This window comes from Lupinus angustifolius, chromosome LG04 (assembly GCF_001865875.1).
Source record: "Lupinus angustifolius cultivar Tanjil chromosome LG04, LupAngTanjil_v1.0, whole genome shotgun sequence".
Classification (NCBI taxonomy): Eukaryota; Viridiplantae; Streptophyta; class Magnoliopsida; order Fabales; family Fabaceae; genus Lupinus; species Lupinus angustifolius.
The window spans coordinates 452517-474421 of record NC_032012.1 but is presented as its reverse complement, the minus strand read 5'-3'; the positions used below and the strand labels follow the sequence as shown (position 1 = coordinate 474421).

Here is a 21905-nt window from a genome sequence, read left to right as displayed (position 1 = left end):
TTGTTCATGAGTTCATTTAATTTCATTCCTTATCTATCTTACATATGTTACTTTTTTTTTGTTATATTATTCATTCATTTTTTATTTTTTATTGTAAATATTATAAATATGTCTATGATTCAATTGTTAATACTTATTTTAATTTCGTTTTTTAATAATAAAAAATAGTAAAAATAGAATGAGCGTAAATTATAGTAATTAATAAAAAATATTATATGTATATTTTATTAATAGATGATATTTTTAGAGAATATATTTTAATAGAAAATAACAAAATAATGTGACTCAAAATGTTATTATATATAATGAGAGAAATTCACTTACTTCATGAGTAAATTTAAAAAACTTATTTAATATATCAGACATCAATTTTAGATAAATTTTATAGTATTAAGATGTTTAGGTTGACTCTTAATGAAGTTGTTTGTGCAGTTATACCAAAAAGTTGACAAAATAAGGTTTGTGATTAATGGTAAATTGATTATAAAACATGCCCCTAAGAATATTATCCTACTAATTAAATGGACCGTACCTAACCCGTAATGTTAGAAAATCATTCACACAATTGGATCAGATTGAATGTCTGCCAAGAAGGTAGCATTTTTGGTTGGTAAATAGTTAGATTTTTTAAATGGATTGATGTTGTGTTTTTATTTTATATAAAGGAGTAATTTCTTGGATAAGAAACTAATCATTTTTGGGGTGTGTGATTGTTCATTTAATGAGTGTAGTTCATAAGAATCAATTTTTTCATATTTTAGTTCATCTCAAAATTCGATAGAGTCTTACATCATTACACCACTATCTTGTTTTTAATATTGTGTTTAATATTGAGTGTAATTAAAAACTTTGTTAATAATAAAGATAAAACTTATTATAATAATATTTATATAGATTAATTTCTAACCGTGGATAGAAAGACACTCTTTGTCTTAAATTGAAAATTAGATTGAATACCACCTAACATATTTCTTCCAAAGTCTACATTGTATAAGGTATGGTCTATTTAAGACATGTGTACATTAGAAAATTCTAAATTGCTTCAAAACTTCATTTCTTTACTTGAAGAATAGGTAAAAGTGCTGAAGTTTCAGAACCCCATTTTGGACAAAAAGCTAAACAAAATTATTTGTGAAGCAATAAAAAGTTGGCAACCAAAATAGCACATTAATGTGAGTTGATAATAGATAGTGCCCTAAATGTAATGTCACCCACTATTCTATGTTGGAGAATGGACAAGGTTTATTTACCAACAAAAGTTCCTCTTCTAACAACTTTGATTCAGGTCACTTAAAATTCTTAATCATTACTTTGTTGCTTCCTAACCTAGGAGGTTCTATTATAAAATATATTGTCTAGGAAGATGTGGAATATTTAAAATAAAAATCTTAAACTTAGCCCTCATTTATATGTGGTATATCTCTTCTTCAATTATCAGAATATCTAACTTTAATTATTATGTTCTATTTATAAGGACATTTTTAGTAATTGTAGGTGGATTAAAAAATATTATTAATTTCTTTACATTTGTTAATAGTTATATTTTTCAAATTTGATTTACAGTAATGAGACTCATTTACGTTGGCTTTTCATTTTTTTTATCATCTGCAGCAATTCCTTAAGTTCATTGATTTCCTTCATGACAAAAGGACCCAGGTTTTAAAAGGAAATCAATGAACTGTTATATAAGATTTGTGTAGAAGAAAAAAGGACCCAGATCAATGAATTATTTAATTCATTCAGCTCTTTCATTTTTCAAAACGATCTCAAATCAATGAAGTTTTGTATAGAGGAGTCGAGGAAAAATTATTTCCTTCATTGAAATCAATTTCATTTTTTTCATCTGCCAAATCATTTAGTTCATTATATTCGCATGTACCAAATTATTTAGTTCATTATAATATATTTTGCCTCTCTGAATTAATAATAAAACAATTATTTTGGATGTTAATTTCTGTTTTTTGTTAATTATTTGGATGGTTATTTTCTTTAATACTTTTGCACTGCCTTATTAATAAACACAATAAACAAATTATCAATACTTAATAAATACAAAAACAAATTAACAAAATGTATTGTTTAATATTTTATCCAGTTTCGTATTAATAAACACAATTATATAGTAATAATCTACTTCATGACAACTTCATACTAATTTATGTAAATTCATGTTGTATAAATATTTTCCAGTTATGTAAAATGTTAATTTAACAGTGCATAACTATGAATACACTTTTAATTTGAAAAATGAGTTCAGTTTAACAGAGCATAATTATGACTGCGTTGTCAATTAGATTCTATTCAACAACGCATAATTCAGATAACGCTGTCAATTAGATTCTATTCAACATCGCTACATCTCGGTAGCGCTGTTGATATGTTAATGAAAATAAGTATTAAACATCTGTATACGCAACAACAGCACAATCCTTACTATGCGATGTTAAAGATTTTGATACAACAATGCTACGTTAAATATGCGCTATGGAAGAGGTCGTGTTCATAAAATGAGTAGCGTACAGTTGGATACACAACAACAGCGCAATCGTTAATATGCATTGTAGAAGATGTTGAATACAACAGAGCTACCGTTAATATGCGCTGTTGAAGAGGTCATTACAATAACGCTATCGTTAATATGCATTGTTAAATGGTTATTACAATTTAAATATCTAAAATATGAATCGTTTCCTCTACACTCTCAAACTTACTCGAAAAGAAATCCTTACACTCTCAGCAAACCCTCATACTCTCATAAACCTTCATACTCTCATAAACTGAAAAAACTCCATCAATTGCTTCCCAAAGTGGCGATCATGTATCTCACAGTGGTGTCGAAGCTTCACCGACTCCACAAGAAAAGCAAATCATTGCTAAAAAAATGACATCCACGTGGTATGACTTCCATGAAGAATGTCATTCGGTCAATAAGTAAGGATGTGAAGATAGAAGTTCAATGGAACTCTAAAGGCCAATATTAAACTCGAAGGGTGACAACGCATTAGTAAGTTACATTGGTGTTATTGTTAGGCAGAATGTAAAGCTAACCTTCAACAGATGGAGTGATGTAGGGAATGTCGTGAAAGAACGTATTTGGAATGAAATAACAGTAAGTTTATTTTTTCAGTTTTTGTGTTTTTGTGTTTTCATGCAATGTACATATATGTGTTCGGTTTCATGCAATGTACGTATATGCATATGTTTGCATGCAATATATAATGTATATGTGTTTTTATTTCAGACAACTTTTGATTTTGGTGAGGAGCATAAGGATTATGTCCTTAAATCGGTTGGCAAGGCTCTCCGACAATTCCGAACTGATGCCGGAAAATTACTCAGAGATGCTGATGAAAATGTCAACCTAAAACCTCCAACTAAATATGCAAATATCCTTGATGAAGAGGGTTGTAAGACTTTTATCACCCTACGCACACAAGACGAGTCTTTCTTGGTAAAATCATATTCTTTGTATTGACTTTTGTATATATGCTTTTGTATATGATTGTTGATATTAATATTGTTTATTGTTTCAAAAATTAAGTAATGAAAACCGCAAGAGGGTATCCAAGCCTTTATATCCATGCCGAGCTTCTCGACCGGGTATAGAGGAATCGAGGAAAGAATTGTAAGTATTGTTAATTTGTGCATTATTGGTTATGTTTTGTATGCATATATATCTAATTACATTATTATTGGTTATATTTTGTTAGTTGGAGAACAAAAGCGATACACCTATGGCTCCACATGGAGTTGAACTCAATATTCTATAGGTGGGTGCTCGTAAGAACAAGGATGGTGTCATTGACAATGAGGAAGTTCAAGAACCGGCAAGACGTGTTGTAAGTGCTAATATTTTTTTAATTATACTTAATTTCTATACTTTATTTATCAAAATGTGACTAATTAACATTATGTTTTGTCTTGATTTGTCAGGTTGCCCTAAAATAAAAGGAGGCAAACCCGGATAGTCGCATAATACTTGACAAGTCACTAGGACTGCCTATCTACCCTGGCCATATCCGAGGTACAGGATTTGGGGTTAGCCAGCGAACATTTGTACCCCATCCAAAGCATGCAAACAAAGCCCAAATGAGTCAGGTTCAAAATTAACTAGATGGCATCATGCAACAGATCAACGAATTTGAGCAATGAATGAAGGCGAAGGAAGCTAAGTGGCAACGACTAGCTAGTAATGCTGACACTGTTCAGCCATTAATGAGAGTTGCACTACACCTGCACCTTACAACATTCCCATTCCCATTTCTGAGGCAATTTAGTTAACTTATTTTAATTTAGTCGTTAACTAATTATATGTTTTAACTTACGTACAATGAATCAATTTTTGCAAGCTTTTCCTCGATACCCCAACTAGCCGAGTAGTGGGTGTTGGGAAAGTGCACAAGTTGGCTGATGCTATGGTGCATAATGCACGTATCTCACGTCATCATGTGAAGGTCTAGATTGACATTGCAATCGATGATAATGCATTACTGCCAATTCCTCTCGATGAGGATATCGTCATAGTTGGAGGGGCTATAGACACTTTTGTGGCTTGGCCAGTAGACCTTGTTCAAGTAATTCCTCCTAAGGTATGATTTTTCACCTTATGCTCACTCATATTATATATATATATATATATATATATATATATATATTGATCTACAATTGATATGTTTTTATTGAATATTTCAGGAAAATGTACATTCCACCCCAGTAGCACCCAAAAGTCTAAGTCATCTTCTGGGGATGTGAGCTCAAAGCCATATAATGGGGATATGAGCTCCAAGAAGACTATCAACTATTGTACTCAGCTGATGGAGCATGTAAAGAAGATGAGAGATGATATGATAATTATATGAATTCCCAAGGAAGTCTACGGGGATAGTATTGATGAATATGTTGGCATGAGTGAAGTCTGGGATGTACATAAACGTGATTGTATAGGTGCAAGTGTTGTATGTATATATATGAGGTAAATTATGTTTTCTTAACTTGTCACGTTTACATGGTGGTGTGTTATAATTAACTAACATTTGTGTTATATATATTAGGTACTTGTATGAAAATTTTATTATGGTAAATAAGAAAAGGGTGACGTTCATATCCCCACACCTTACCGCTTTGATGTTGGACAAAAAAAAATGAGATTGGGGAAGAAACAAAACGAATTACAGATAATCTCATCCATCATAAAGAAGATGCAGATTTATTTCTTGCACCTTTTAATATCATATATGCATTTTGTAATTGTCTTTTATATTTCTTTCTTTAGTATATTTGTTGTGCTTAAAATTTCCTAACCATGTACATATGTTTTGTTAGGCAACATTGGGTTTCGGTTGCCATCAATCGGGTCAATGAAGAAATATGCTACTTTGACTCATTGACACGTGGTGATATGAACAATTACGCCGCTATGAAATAGATGTTTTCTAAGTAAGTGAACTACTCATTTAAACTTTTAGTTACACTTTCACTTTCCTAGTTGTTTATTAATTAAATACATTTCTATTGTTTAGTGTAGTGAAAGTTTACAAATTGAATAATCGTGGTAGAAATAAGTTACCCAACAAAATCAAGTGGACTCGTATATAGATATTGGCACAAATCATCTTAAACAATTATATGTGTAATGACCAAGTAATGTTATACTTATATGTTTACATTTTAATTGTAGACCCCTTGCCAAACAAACAAGATAGATTGCGGCTATTACATGCTAAAATTCATGAAGGAGATCATTCAGCAGTGATCAACTAATGGAATCAAGTTTGTTGGAAAATCATATACAGATGACCAAGTCACCTAGATTAGAGAACAATGATCAAAGTTTGTACTTAGTTTAGTTCGCAAATGATAGGTATAGTAGATTAGTTTTGCATAAATTGTAGCTTAGAGAATTCAATTAATGTTCAATGTAATGTATATGATTTGGTCTATGTAATAAATGTTTATGTAAACAGTATAATTAATGTTCAATGTATAAATTCAGTTGTGTTTATCTATCTTAGGGGTAGTCAGTGTAATATATATGTATAAATTGAGGTGGTTTGTGTAGGTTTTAAAAAGGTCTGGGTGGTTTATGTAATTTCTCTAAAACTCATGAAGTGTCAGTGTAATTCACTTTAATAAAAAAAAGTAGAAAGTAGTAGAATTAGGTAATGCGGTGAATATGGATTTGGATCATAATGAATTGATAGACAATCATCCACCAATTCATATAATCCATAAAATCACATTTCTAAACTATCTAATCTATATATATCCAATGAATTTCAATCTATTCATTTAATTTATATATTCATTTTATGGATTGAGTAGATGAATATTGAATATTTTTTTAATTTGAACTAAAACATTTTTTAAGGAAAAAATCATTTTAAAAATCATTATTTAATAAAGCATTTCTAAAAATCAACTTTGAAAACATTTTTAAAAATTGTTTTTTTTTTCAAATCTCGGTATTTAAGTTTACATGTGAAAGCTCTGGAAGGCAACAATGTGGATGATATTAGAATTATTGTATTGTGCAATCATGCATTTTTTCTTGTACTCAACCATGACACATTAATGTTATATTAATCATTATTAAAACATTTTGAAAGAATGTTTTGATAAAAAAATATTGTTAGAAAGAGAGTAGTTTATATCACTGGTATTAAAAATGGATCGTGTCGTCCGATCCAAGCAGTAAACTGGTGAACCATTTTTAACATTGTTACAATACAACATTTACATCAATCGTGCAATTATACTAATAAAAATCTGTCATACTGGTCGGTTTTCAATTGAATTGTACAGTCATATCGGCTGGTTTCATTTGAAATTATTTTTAATGAAAATAATTTATTTTTATTAAAATATTGACATGGATGATCAAACACACAACTATTACATTTTTTATATATCTAAACATGATCTATAATATACATTTTTAACAAGTAATATAAATAAAAATAGTTATTGCATTCTTTATTGATTTTCCGACATTAATATTATTATAAAATAAATGTATATCGAACTTCACCAGTACGCAGTTTAATTAGCGAACCACTGATTGAATCACCATACCATTTAACCGGTTTGATGATCGATATGATATTAATAACATTGGTTTAATATGAGAATTTGCAATCAAAATTGCAATAATAATGTTGTTCAGAAAAAGTGAAACAAAAAAAGAAAACATGAGTTGTTAATATACAACATATTATGCAGAACTTTATATGAAACAAAAAATTATATTTCTTTTATCTCTTTCTCTGGCATATACTTGATGAAAACAGAAACAGGAAAAAGACTTAGATACCAAAAACTTCCATATCAATACTATCCTCAGCAGCACTCTGGGTGCACCCCACCAATCAACTCCAACCAAAAGGCTCCACCAAAACCTGTTTTTGTTACAGATATCACCAATTCATGCAAACCAGATAAAAGAAATAACATCACTTTTGTTCTGGTTCCACTAGCGCAAAATTGGAACCAGAACAAAAGTGAATTCCACCCTGAAGAAAAGATACAGCAGTTTCACCACCATGAGCAAAGAACATCGACCATGTACTAACATCACTTAGAAGATCAAATGCATCAAAATTACCCTTTTTGACTTGTCAGGAACCAGACACAGATACCATTACAGTATAACAATTTGAAATTACGATCCATGTTACTCAAGAATGATAATACGCATATGTGAACATCTAAAGACTATGATTTAATGATATATACCCTCCTTTCAATGCGTGCCTTTGAGTGTTTTACTAAATGAATTCCATGAGATTAGTAATTTCATCATATAGTTAGGGCCTGCTTATTGTACAACATTGTAATCAGACTCAATTAAATGGTTTGAGTAAACCCAAAAACACAATGGTGATAAGAAAACGAGTATTACTTAAACATTCAAGAATCTGAAATAGCAACACTTTAAATATGAGATCACCATTCTAGGAGTACATTTGTTATCCCATAGTTTGTCCATGTGTCATGAACTTGTAGGTAAGAAAAATACTTAATAATTAAATTTTAATTTAAATATTTTTTCCCAAGTTCAATTGTTATCAATACTCCCCCCTAAAAGAATTAACTTGTCCTCAAGTGGGAAGTCTGGAAATTTGTCTTCTATATAGTAGCTGTCATTTCCCAAGTTCAATCATGGCTATGAAGATCCTGCCATTTAACCAACACCTCCAACTTTCCCTCATTATCTTCTCTGCTATCAGTAATGTCTTCTTGCAAACGGAGCTCCTCACATTCTTGACGCATCTCCTCACGTTCTTGATGCATTTCCTCATGTTCTTGTGTCCAGCTATCGTCGTCTCTTATCATCATTCACGTTGATACTATACATAGAGTAACAGCGGGGCTGGTAGTTCCACTCCCTCAGGGCATCGAATCGGTACTTTGATACCAATTATAAGATCAAGAAAAGAGAAATGAATTAATGGAAAACAATACCCTAAACAAGAATCAATGTGATTCTTGGTTGAGATGAAGAACAAGAATATTATTATAACGAATGGAAGAAGAACAAGAATTGAGATGTACAAAAGGTCCCACGACCTTTTTCCAAAATGTCCCACGACCTTTCCCCTAATTCCGCAATCAGAATTTACTTCCTAATTAAATCTCCTTCCTCCAAGAGACTAGTTCCTTATTTATAGCCTAACTAACAAACTATTATAGAAAGCCTACAAACTAACTTCTTAGGGATACTTTAGTAATTGTGTTACAATTAGGAAATCTCTAACTAGATTTACATATTTCCCCTTCTATACACATTTTTAATACTAAGTCTACCACTTACCCGATGTTAGTGGCTCCCCCTACTAAATAAAAACCATTTTAGTGGTACAATATAGATTTGATAGTCCATGTTGACCTTAATGAGTATGTTCATGTGGAAGACTAGGCAAAGGTGCTTGGAAATTGTATGAGCACATTTATCACTTGCCTCATTAAAGGCCTTATGGCATCATTAGGATGACAATACCATAACCCAAATATCATCAAGCATTCGACTTCTCCATGGTTGGATTTGAAGTTCAATTGTTCATGTTTGCTTCAAGTAGTTATGAATACCTAATTTTGTCAGACCCATAATATGGAAACCATAAAATTATGAATAAAAATAGCCCAAAAAATAAACTTTCAAAAGGTTTTATTTTAAAACAAATAAAGAAAACAAAATTAAATAAATATAATAAAATAATATTGTTATTAAATAATTATTATAACAATGGTGTTAGTGTTTATCTTTTCATAAATATAATAAATAATAAAAACACACATGATAATCTAATTTTCAAATAAATAACTTACCAGATTATTACATAAAAAAAGATAAAAAATGAAAATAATTAAAAATTAATAAAATAAGGTTGTACTAGAAATTTAAATCGTTTTTATGTATCTCATTGACATAATAGAAATATAAATATAATCTAGAGAGATAAAGAGAGTAATTGGTTACTTGAAACTATGGATGGCAAAAACACTCGCCTCAGAGGTATGCGCTAAAATATCCACAATAGGTACCCGTAAAAATAGCTTATGGATGGAAGTGGATAGTGCGAGTACCCGTAAATAATACGGGTATGAGTATGAGAAAACACTATCCGTATATGTTCCGCCCCATTGTCATCCCTACTTGAAACTTGTGTCAATCTCTCTTACTTTATTCATAATTTTCCACGGTGTCTATTCAAGCGTAGTCATAAGCGATGATGACATTATATGCAAGTATACATTTTATTTTTATCTTTGCTTTTTAATTAAATAATTTCATTTATTATATTATAATAATAAATATTTTCTTTTTATTATTATAAAATCAAATAATAATTATATTATTCTATTAGTTTTGTTTTTTATAAATAAATATAATAAATACTCTTTTACTTGAATAGATAATAATTAATTAAACTTCCTTTTTATAAATGGTAATAATTATTTTATTATTTTTTACAAGTGTACACTATTTAAGACACATGTATCCCTTAACATTTTTTCAATATAAACCAAAATTGATGTCCCTTAAATAAAATGACCAAAGAGTCACCCTAAATTTTAATCATATAGGATATAATTGCACATTAGTATCTCTATATTGCAGGCATATCTATCTCCATGTGGATACACTTAATATAATCTATCGTCCTAAGAGTAATTTTCATCATGATAAAAAATATGTGTAACTCATCTTTACCTCATATTAGCTTGAAAGGTATGACAAATGTCAAATCACCATGACACTTCATATATTATAGTGATGGTTAAATCACCCTAAGATAGATCATTATCCTAAGTGGCATACAATAAAGTCATTTGGTATAATTTGTCCCGAAAAGTCTTATTTGATATCTTTTAATTAAATTCAAGATATTATTTACTATTTTATTTTTTAAATATATATATTATTTTCTGCAAAGTGACTAAGATATTTAATTAATGGAGTCAATTGAATAATCATCGGATCGCCATTTTATTAATTGGCGGCAAAACCGAACACTTGTCGTAATAGACCCATCACAAATTTTAATTACTAACTTACAGTATCAACTAGAATTTGGACACAAACAATTTAATTAAGCTTGAGGTCTTTCTAAACGAATATAATCATACATAACTCCTTGAAAGGGACTTGTGGCTCTTGATTGGGTCAAATAGATAATATTCTTTCCTTTCACAAAATGATCACTTGAAACATTAATGCTATATGGCCAATATAATCCATGCATGCCATGCCTTGCAATGGAATTATCTTCACCTATTTGTCCTGTTGTAAAGTGTGGTGGAGTGATGCTAGGATCATTGAACCGAACCTAATGATCATACATCACAAAAGTATTTGAGAAAAAAATTAATATAAAGTAATAAGAAAAAATATCACTCCTCTCACAACATTTCACAAACCTATGTTCATAGTCATTTAAGTTTTAGAAATTACACCAACTTCTTTTTTAGATTTATGTTATTATTGAACTTACTTCCCTCAAGAAAAAAAGTAGAATATAATTCAAAAAAAAGGTGAGTATAATGTTAATAGTCAATCACTAACGGGTGGTTATAACTTAATCAAGATAAATTATTAGACAATTTAACATTGTTTACTTTTCATACCTCAATATTCAAAATGTTAGCCAAAGTAATCTTTTGTGTAGTATTAACATGATAATAATTTTTATCATTTAGATATTAACTCGGTCGATATTTTGAACATTCAAATATGAGGGAAGCATTATAATTTGTCCATCACTTTACATAATTTGTAATTGTAATTCTATGGGATCAAGAGGTTTACCTGTAGCTCAGAATCTTTAGCAGATGCCAAGGCCAATTGTAATGTGTAGTTTCCACTAAAAATATCATGTTGATGTTCAAATATAATCTTCCATGTAGTTGGTTCATATGTATTATTTCCTATGTTCCTGCATGGATTATAATTAATAGTCAATTCAAAACCAAAGAGCCAAGAACAATTAACAATTAAGAGTTACCTTGTGACATGAGCAAAAAACCAATCCTCATTAAACTTGTTAACACCAATAGTGTATACTAAATCATTATTTGGATATAAATCAACATAACGATCCCATAGCCCATATTGCCTAAACCTGTAAAAAGTATAGATACATTGAACGAGTCAATGAAAATAAAAAATATAAATCAAATTTGTCCTTTTCAAATTTTACATAAAGACACTAATTATCCTCGACGATGAAAAAACTTAAATTGGTCCTCAAAATTTTCAAATATTGAGACATTAGATTCACAAGTGACATTGACTATCATTTAAGATTTTTGAGGACTTTATCTGAAAACTTGTATCTTTGCAACCATTTTTGGTCTTATAATTAAAAAAATAAATAAGGGTTTTGGACTAACTTCTCTTTGGGTTGATCATTGTATAATTTATTCATGAGAGTAGGATAGGGATCTGGCACATAGAATTCAAGAGATGAGCGATCTGGGATCCCGATTTCCCAAAGAGTTGGTCCATTTCTTGGAAGATCGTAAACCAATTTTTTCAAATTCAAGACTTCACCTACATCAATAAAGAAATTGTCCAATTAAGTACCTTATTGATTTATTTGTGCTAAAACATACAAAAGAGGGTAGAAGATATATAACCTTGTGTAATGAGGATTGTAGAATTGTATTTGTAATCACCAAAGAAGCCAGGAACCCATGCATACAAATTATAATCTCCAGGTACAATATTTTTTATTGTGAAATATCCATTTGGATCAGTTCTAGTCCAGAATTGATAGCCCTGTAAATTGAAAAGAAGTCAAATTTCTTTTTAGATACCTCAACTCCTATTAATTTTTATTTTCAATTTGTAAAAGTAACCTGTTTTTTAATAAAAGCATTACTTTTGATATTTTAATATTCATGTACATAAACTTGTTAAGTGGTTCTTTTAAGTGCATTACATAATCCACTTATGAATGAATCTATAATGAAGCTAATTCAGTTCATGCACATAACACACTAAAAAAAGTACAATTTAATAACTCAATTTTAGTCAAAGTTAAAATTTCCATTTTTTCACACAAAAAAATAAGAAAATCTTACAAAAACAGTGTTATCCCTTTATAGTTTTTTTTAAAAAGTAATCCCTTAAATTTTATAAAATAACCAATAATATCCTAACTCTTTTTAAGTTTTATGTTTTTTATTGTCTTTTTACATTAAGGAAATTATTTTTTCATAATTATACCCAAACAACTTAATATCAACTTTCAGAATAAAAAACTTCTGACTTGTACCCTTACACAAAATAGTTTTTGATTTTATTTAACTCTCTTTTGCCCAAAAAAATTCTTCCACAAATCATCATCATAAGCATGAACAAATAGTTATTAAAAATAATTAAAGAAATTGAATAAATTTCACCAGCTCCAAACTTCATATATATATATAGAGATACCTTGCTTTCTCTTTGCCATGATCCTGCATCTCCAGGCAAAGCAAGACCAACATAAGCATTTTTAGCATTCTGCAATGTACCTCCTTTGATGTATCTAAAATGTAAGAATAATATAAGATACTTTTATATTTATGCTACTTTATGAAATTAAAGAATAAAATGTAAGTTGTGAAATTATTAAATATACCTATCTTGGATTAGTAATCTTCCCAATACTTTTCCTCTTTCATTGGGTTGAATGAAATCTTGTGATCTAGGAAAATCATAAGGCCAGCTTTTGACTTCCTTTGATAGCTAATTGATTAAACAACAAAATCAAAATCAAATAATGTATGTGTTATAATAAATTGTTGCATTGTTCTTTTGCAACATTTTCACAAGTATTTTTTTCTTTATAAACTTGAAAAGTGTTAGAAAGGTGTTGTATTATAGTTAACAAAACATTCTTATAAACTATACAATTGGTGTATTTAGTGGTAATTGTACCTGATCCACAGCATCTGACCAGAGAGAGAGTGAATTATCTTTATTTGTAGCAGAGTTAAGGTAAACAAAAACAGGACCAAAAACCTTTTTATATGTCTCCCCTTCTTCAAATGACATGGTTACTTCCTTCCCAGCATAGTGGGTGCTAACAAATGTCTAAACATAAATAAAATGCAAATTAGAAGAGAACTAATATGTGTTCATAATAATTTATGGTTTACTAGTAATTATTACAAAAGTATTTATTTTTTAATATCGTAATCATAAAGATTTGATAAAATTTTACATTGATTAATTTATTGGTGTATTTATTCTTGTTGAAACAAGTTATTTTAATCTTCCAACTTCATTTCTTTTTCTTTATCCTCTTCACATAACTCTCCTTTTAAAGGTAAAACAAGCTAGTGTTACATGTTTGTTCAAGACATCAGCATCTACAACACTAAACTAGTTAGTATGTTACTAAGGGTGGAAACAAGTCACGTCATGCCAGATTTTGCCTTAAATAGATTGAGCCTATAAAGCATATAGGAGCCTGAGTCTGGCCTATTAGCATGTTTTAAAAAAACTCAAAGCCTAGGTCTGACTTGTTTAAAAGTCTGGTCTGACCTATTAGCTTGTATAAAGGTCTGATATATTATATGATCATAAAATAGGTCACCACATCTATATTTGAATTGATTAATAGACCTACTTTTGGCTAGGCCTATCTAACTCTAATAATTAAAATATATTTTTGTATTTATATTTATATTAAAAATACATATATAATAATATTACTTATATTAAAATAGTATAATTTCAACATTTTTATATAATATAATTAAATAGGTGGTTTGTTAGACTTAATAGGCCTCTGAGATGGTCTAAAGTATGGCCTATTAAGCTAAATAGACTTTTTAAAAAGTCTGAGTCTAACATGTTCACATAAAAATATGGCCTAACTTAGCTGATTATAAATCAGGTAATAGGCATCTGATAGGCAGCTTAGCATGTTTCCACCTTATATGTAACTATGTATGTAAGAATAAAAAATGCCTATAATGTAAAAGTTGAATGACATTTGTATGTTGACATCATAAGTTGCAATTTTATTTTTAGCATCATAAAACATTTAACATAAAAATGCAAAATTGAATGTAATATACTTTAATAGGTTATTGCTGTTGGACACTTTTTCTTAATGAGAAGATATGTCCAATGCCATAACAAATCCATAATTTAAAGCAAAATTACATATTACTTATTAACTTAAGCTTCCAATTTTGTTTATATATATGAGGGTAGTGTAAGTGGGCCAACTCAATTTATGGACTTTGTTTGTGCTTAAAGTATATATATTATACAATTTGTCTTGGGTTTGGTTTGGACTTAGTAAGATAAGGGAGCGGATATGATGTCTCACTTCTTGTGCTACTTCATGTACCATCATCTATGATTGGTTGAAAAAAATTATTTAAGTTAAAATTATAATTATTAAATATTTTTTTGCCTAATCATATCTCCTGACACTGATACAAAGAAATGGGACAGCAGATATTGACACATAAGATAATAAGATTGGAGGACTTACACTTAGGGTGATGGGACCCACATGAGAAGTGAGGTCTAGCTTATTGGGTCCACCATTCCTAAACTCATTACTTGGTGTTATCATCCAAAAACCTATTGGTGAATCAGAATCAATACTAATCCAACCATGTACTTTGTTGTCTTTGTTCTCAAGTGAGTATTGATATTTGTCATCAACCTGAAAGCCCAACACAATAATTATTATTCATTCATTGCCACTTTGAACCCAAAAATAACATGTCACTAATAACAAAGCATCAAAAATCAAGTGAAAAATCAAACAAAAAACTAAATATGTTTTTATTCCTATAAAGTAGAGATTTTATTTTGAGCTCTCCATCTAATTTTTTTTCTTGTTTTTAGTTTTCATTAGTTGAAATAAGTTAAGTGATTATATGACACTACACATAGATGCATATGGCAATATATGAAGATGGCACATAAGCATTTAATGAATTAGGTTAATATCTAAGCACCGTCGATGTAAAGTTTTTTATACTGTCAGCACATCTTTTGTCATTGATTTGTATTAATTTTACGTGAGAGTCAATAATAGTTAACATATGAATGATGGATAATTTAATGATAGTACAAAAAACACTCACATAGTTAGTATGTACGTATTAAATCCTTAATAAATTGTGGCCATAAACAAAATGGCTTAACTTCACAAAGAATATAAATATATTTACCTCTCCTCTAAATTGTGGGTTACTTGGATTGGTTAATAGAACTGCTTCAGGGTATGCTAGGGTTTGACCCGTTCCTCTATCTCTCATTGTTGCCATTCTTCTTTGCTTCTTATCATCTATAGCCATGTAGTTGAAACTATGCCATTCATCATTCATTAATTAATCACAAACCTTCAATTTTCTTTTTTTTTAATAACTTCAACCATTAGAGAAATCAATATATATGCACATGCTAATTAATGTGAAATAAGTTAAATAATCAAGTAACTTAATCAATGAAATTAAATTTGTCTCTAAACAAAAATAAGCTTTAGAGGACCAAATTATATAAAACATGTATTTTTAAATGTGGTAGTTTTCTTTAAACTAAGAATAAATAAAAGTGTAATTGTTTTCTAGATCTATTATTATTTTTTCCCAATTACCTGCTTCTTTGGAGCCTGTAAACAATCCTAATTTGATCAACCTCTATCGCTGGCCATCCACTTGGGCGATTAAATATTGCATATGTATAAAATCCAGAATCACCTTCCCGGAAAATATACCTGCATCTTATGCAAGGTTAATTAGCATATATTTTCTAAAAAATAATATCATACATGTATTCTAAAATTTTACAATTTTGACATTATATTTTGATATTATAAACAATTTATTATTATCGATATTATATGTGTATATATAAATTCTATCTCTAATCTATTTCTATTTTCTTCCGGTACAAAAGAACAACAAAAGTTGCCACAAATTGATCCTAAAATGTATTTGTGGAAAATTAAGATTTACAACTCACCTTATATCTACGTTTATGGGGACATTTGTGCCATTCATGGAAGATTCCCATGTTCTCAAAAATGAAAGCTCAACCAGATTCTCCTCAGCTATTATTACCGAAAATTTTGTCCCATGGATGCTGCATCATAGTATCATTCTATCATTAATAATATATCAGAACAATTTGTTTAATCCATCAAAGTAATAAAAAACATTTTTTTTTTTGCAATTTTTAATTTTAGATAAAGAAAGTAGAAAGAGTGATTATAATTGAGAAGAAAAATTTTGCATGACTTCTTTTTACTTATAAATAGGAATAGCAATAGGCGTAATGAGTCCTGAGAGTGTAATATCCAAACCCGCCCTGTTTTTTTATTTTGGGATCGGACAAGCATAGTTACTCGCTAGGTCTGCTATATGTGCGTTTCAAAATACCCAACGGGTTCATAACTGACCAGAAATTCAGAAAATATTTAAAAACATCACAAACAACTTATATATTTATGAACATGTTTTCTATATCATGTGTTATTTTAGACAATAAAAAGGAAGAAAAATGATAATAACAATTACAAGCATAATTAAAATACATATAAACAACTTTAAATTGTTACTTAAATATAAAAAATTTAATGAAAAAAATATAATTTAAAATAAGACAATAAAATATATCAATCGTCTAAGATATATTCATCAACATAATATTACATCACATGATTAACAAATATAACATTAATTTTTAATAACATAACAATTATGAGGGGAAATATATTTAGTTATGTTGCAATTAGGGGTGAGCAAGACCCGACCCGACGAGTAGACTCGTCTCAACCTGATGACTTAGGGACGGGTCTGACCCGCCCAAATAAATAAAAAAGGACAAATCCTATTAAAAATGACATGGCCATCGTCAAAAAAAGATGGGTTCAGGTCTATGTTCGGGTCACCCGACCCGTCCCTTATAGTTATATATCAAGAATAGATGAATAAGTATCTATCAAAACCTATTATATTCAGCCCACATAACTCAAATACCTACAAGTTCACACAACATATCTACACCACATAACTCAATTACTCATTATGCTCAATGATGAATCTTGATTGATAGAAAACTAGTTAATTTTTAGTTTTTGTGTACTTTGTGTGAACTCCAATTTAAATTTCATTTTTTAGTTAATAGCTAGTTATTGTATTCACTTTTGTGTGAACTTTTGAGTATTGACATGTTGTTGTTATTTCAGTTCTCATGTGTTTTTTATCATTTACAAGAACACTTCAGCTTATGTTGATACTTGACTGTTTAAATTGTTCTGAAATTTTCAATGTCTTCTATAATTTTCAGTCACATGATTGTGATAGTTTTTAGTTTGAATGATGAAATTTACAATTTGTAATTTGTATATTGATGTATGTGGGATGTAAGTTTTAGTTGAGTTTATATATAGATTATGATAATTTTGATTACGCATGCTTAAATATTTGAGAAAAATCTACGTTTGACATTTTATGCTTTTCCAACTTCGACTTGTCCTTATATTGACTCGTCTTATTTTGGATTCGTCTCTCGCACATCCCATTCTAATTAGGGATGGGTTCAAAATTGACCTAATCAATATATAGGGACGAGTGAGGGGCATGTTTAACTCGTCCTAACCCGTCTCACGCTCACCCCAAGTTGCAATATATATATATATATATATATATATATATGCAATATATTGAGTAAGAGAGAGGATCCACTTACTCCAAGATTAAGTGAAAAAACTTACTTCACATCCTTACCATATATATAACTTTAGGAATTGTTGGTTTGAGTACGAGCAAGTCTACATACCTAGTTACCCGAACACGTTGAATCTTAAAATATTCAATTCCAACTACTCACTGATCCAAAAATACTAACCTGAACTCAACTCTTTGTGAGTATTACCAACAGCTACCTACGGATTCAGGTACACATTACCACTCGACTTATAAATTACATTTCACCATGTTCTTTTCTTCATGAATATAAGTCATTAATAATATTTTGATGATATTAAATAATTTATATCATACATATCTCTTTATGTTTTCCATCTATATTACTCCATTATCCAAACCAATCATTTTATTTTTAATAATTGCATCATTCTATACTCTATTCAATGTAAAATGAGCTTGAAGAGAGAATAACTAAATTAAATGATAAAATGAACAAAATCTATAAAAAAAATTAAAAGGATAATTAGAAATATTCACATATTTCTTGATAAAGTAAAGAAAAATAACCATTTTAAAAAAGGGTAATTTTGTTGGTGGATGTGCATTATAAATAGGGAGAGATGAGAATAATTATGAGCTTAATATGTTTAATATTACTGTAAATTCTTTTACACTATATCATTTTATCATTCATATTTCTTACTTTGTCTAATAGTTAATAGTATGCACAATATTTAGAATATTAATAATATAAAAAATTCTTATATTATCAATAAGTGTATAAATATTAAATCGAAGGCATATTATACCTCTGAAAGTGACTTGATTTTCCGGGTTCATTCCAAACAACGCTCAAATACCTACAAACATGAACACATTGGTTAATTGGTTCAACAAAACAATTGACTTATATCTTCATCTAACTTTTATACCTTATATTTAATTGATTAGTTATTAAAACCAAACTTAAAATTCATAATATTAATTTAGTTTTGTATGAAGTAGGTACATACCCTCTATCTTGTTCTTTATTTTCAACTTCAAGAATATTATCAATTCCATTATATGATATTCCAATAACGTAGCCTTCAGGGTTTGACAAAGTGACAGAAATGATGCCATTTTCAACCACCAACTGAAAATAAAGTTAAAGTTGAAGACAATTTTAATAATAATAATAATAAAAGACCAAAACCAAGTACTACTTATTTCAGACCAAAACCCAAAATCAAACCAATGAGTTAGATTTTTATAGTTTTGAACAAAATTCCGGAATACTTGTTTTGATTACTCATTTTGGAGATTTTAAATTTTTGGAAATTTTTGTTTCTACCCATTATTACTATTTGTCTCACTTTCAAGAAATAGTAATAATTATGAAAGTAAATATTTTATCATTAACTAGTTTCAATTTCCAAATAGGTTCACCTTATGATTGGTTTCATTATGAATTGGTAGTTCCTGGCTATTGTTTTGGCTCAAATCTCTCCTGCATTTGAATTGAACCAAAAACTCTATCAGAATAATAAAAAGGAAGAATTATAATTAGAGTTTAATATTATGCTTAGTTACCATATTATTTACATTTATTTATTTGTATTATCTTTATTTAAGAGACTATAATAATTAATAGTTAAATGATAAATGATGTATTGACAGTCAATATATGCATATTAAATATTTATTATTATAAGAAATGTTTAGTAAAATATTAAAACAAGTGATTGTGGGTGTGGGCGAATATTGGTATCATATATTTCATGGTAAAATAGAAAATATATGTATTGATTTTATGTCCTAGTAATCCAAATATGTTATAAATAAACTTTATTATCATCTAGTACATATTAGTAACTTCAAAGCAAGACAATATTAAAAAGGAGATGAATATATAATTGATTTATTAGAAGCCAATCATTTGAGTTGGTATATAGAGATTGCTAATATTGAATTATTATAATATAGAGACATTCACGTTTGGATGGAGATCACATATTTTAATGGTATTCAATTTTTGTCCCAAATCAATCATATATTAACATGTTGATAAAATACAAAATTTAAAAACAAAAATATTAAAATAAAGTACTCTAATTAACTTGAGATATGGAATGAGATACCATTTAAAACATGTGATCTTCAACCATAATGTTAAGAATATTTTGCAAGATGGAAGATTTTATTATAGTTGTGAAAGTAGAAAAGTCAGAAAGTGCCTTTTCATCATCAAATAATTGAATGAAATGGAACAAAGTGTCTTTTCATTACCATAAAGTAATAATCAACCATTGGTATTAGTATAAGATATTATTGGATCCCAGATAAATCAAAAAATTAAAATATTTATTTTTTGGATGAGAAATCAACAACTCTATATGCTCTATCTTAGATGAAGAAATACCCTTTCTTATACAAAAAATCATAAATTAGTGAACAAAAGTAACATGAAATTTTATTCTAAAAATCATCATGTGAGAGTGAGAATAAAAGGAGAATACAATAGACATAGAAACCTCTCTCTAAATGATAGAATGTCTTCCATTTTAGTGCTACCTCTCTCCCTTGGTTTTTGAATTGTTCTTTCTCACACACCTCAAATATAAAAAGCAAAAAAAATGCTATTAAAAAGAAGTTTGAAGAGTATTTAATCATGGTTAATTGTACCTAGTTGTTTTAAGAGTTCAAAGTAAAATAGGATCAAAGATATTCATATACGATAAGGATGATAAATCACTAAAGACAACAATACTTATGGGTTATAAAGAAATTTTCCAAATTTGTAACATGTATTCTACAGCTTATTTTATATTATGTTTCAAACTTTTCTTCATAACAAATATTCTTTTTTATTTAAATAACTAGTTCAATATCATCTCATTATTCAACGTATGTACATCAGCAATCAAATACATACAAATAATCTTTTAGGAGGTTTTATTAAAAAATTATGTTGTTATTCTTTAATTAAATTCATACAATACAAATTATCACTCATACGAATGCACATGTATCTTACTAGTTATAAATAAAATGAGAAGCCAAAGAAGAGAACGAACCTAAATGGTGTATTCTCAGAACAGCCACCATGGAAGACTAGCTGCATAGTTATTCCAAACAACCATAACATCAAAACCCTTTTCTTTATCTTACACATTTTCTTCATCTCTTACCTTCAAAAACAATGACCAACTTCATTTCATATAATACTATACAATACCGTAATGAAATTTAAATGCAACAATTATATTCACATAATGTGGCTAAAATAATAAGGAATAAAGATTATGTAAGACATGAACGAACCTTTAGAATTTCAAATGTGAGAGATGTATGTTTTTTTAGAGTCACAGAACAATAAGAGATGAAAGATTAGAGCTATTGTGTTTTTGTGTTCTCTCTTTCTCTCTTTTAGTCACAAAGTTCTCTTTGGAACATTAATTATTAATATGTACCTTAGAAAATCATAGTAATGTAGTATCATTTGAATAATCACAAGTTAATGAGCCTAATAAATAAATAAATATATATAACTTAATAACATTTGAATAATCACAAGTTAATGGGCCTAATAACATTTCAATAATCACAAGTTAATGGGCTAGTAAATATAGAGTGTACGTCTTCTGTCCCAAAAATATATTTCATGTGTGACTATTTCTAATTGATCAGAAAAATATTTAATTATTAAACTTTTTATTTAAATAAAAAATTTCTACTAATCACAAAAATAACAAATT

At 28.7% G+C, this 21905-nt stretch overlaps 1 protein-coding gene and 1 long non-coding RNA gene across 2 annotated transcripts; both read right to left on the bottom strand.

Moving 5' to 3' along the window:
• Window positions 10574-21271, bottom strand: LOC109344523 (rhamnogalacturonate lyase-like). Its single transcript, XM_019583286.1, has 16 exons — window positions 21225-21271; window positions 19597-19657; window positions 19182-19303; window positions 18978-19028; window positions 16481-16600; window positions 16113-16232; window positions 15688-15823; window positions 14997-15173; window positions 13424-13579; window positions 13125-13231; window positions 12938-13031; window positions 12136-12277; window positions 11890-12049; window positions 11502-11618; window positions 11306-11432; window positions 10574-10826 (listed from the first exon to the last, which is right to left on the bottom strand). The coding sequence occupies exons 1-16, from the start codon at window positions 21269-21271 to the stop codon at window positions 10590-10592; spliced, it is 1974 nt and encodes a 657-aa protein (XP_019438831.1). The 3' UTR covers window positions 10574-10589.
• On the bottom strand, window positions 19609-21623 carry LOC109344963. The gene is made up of 3 exons (XR_002107367.1): window positions 21472-21623; window positions 21225-21338; window positions 19609-19657 (listed from the first exon to the last, which is right to left on the bottom strand). It is a non-coding gene; the product is annotated as an uncharacterized LOC109344963 (long non-coding RNA).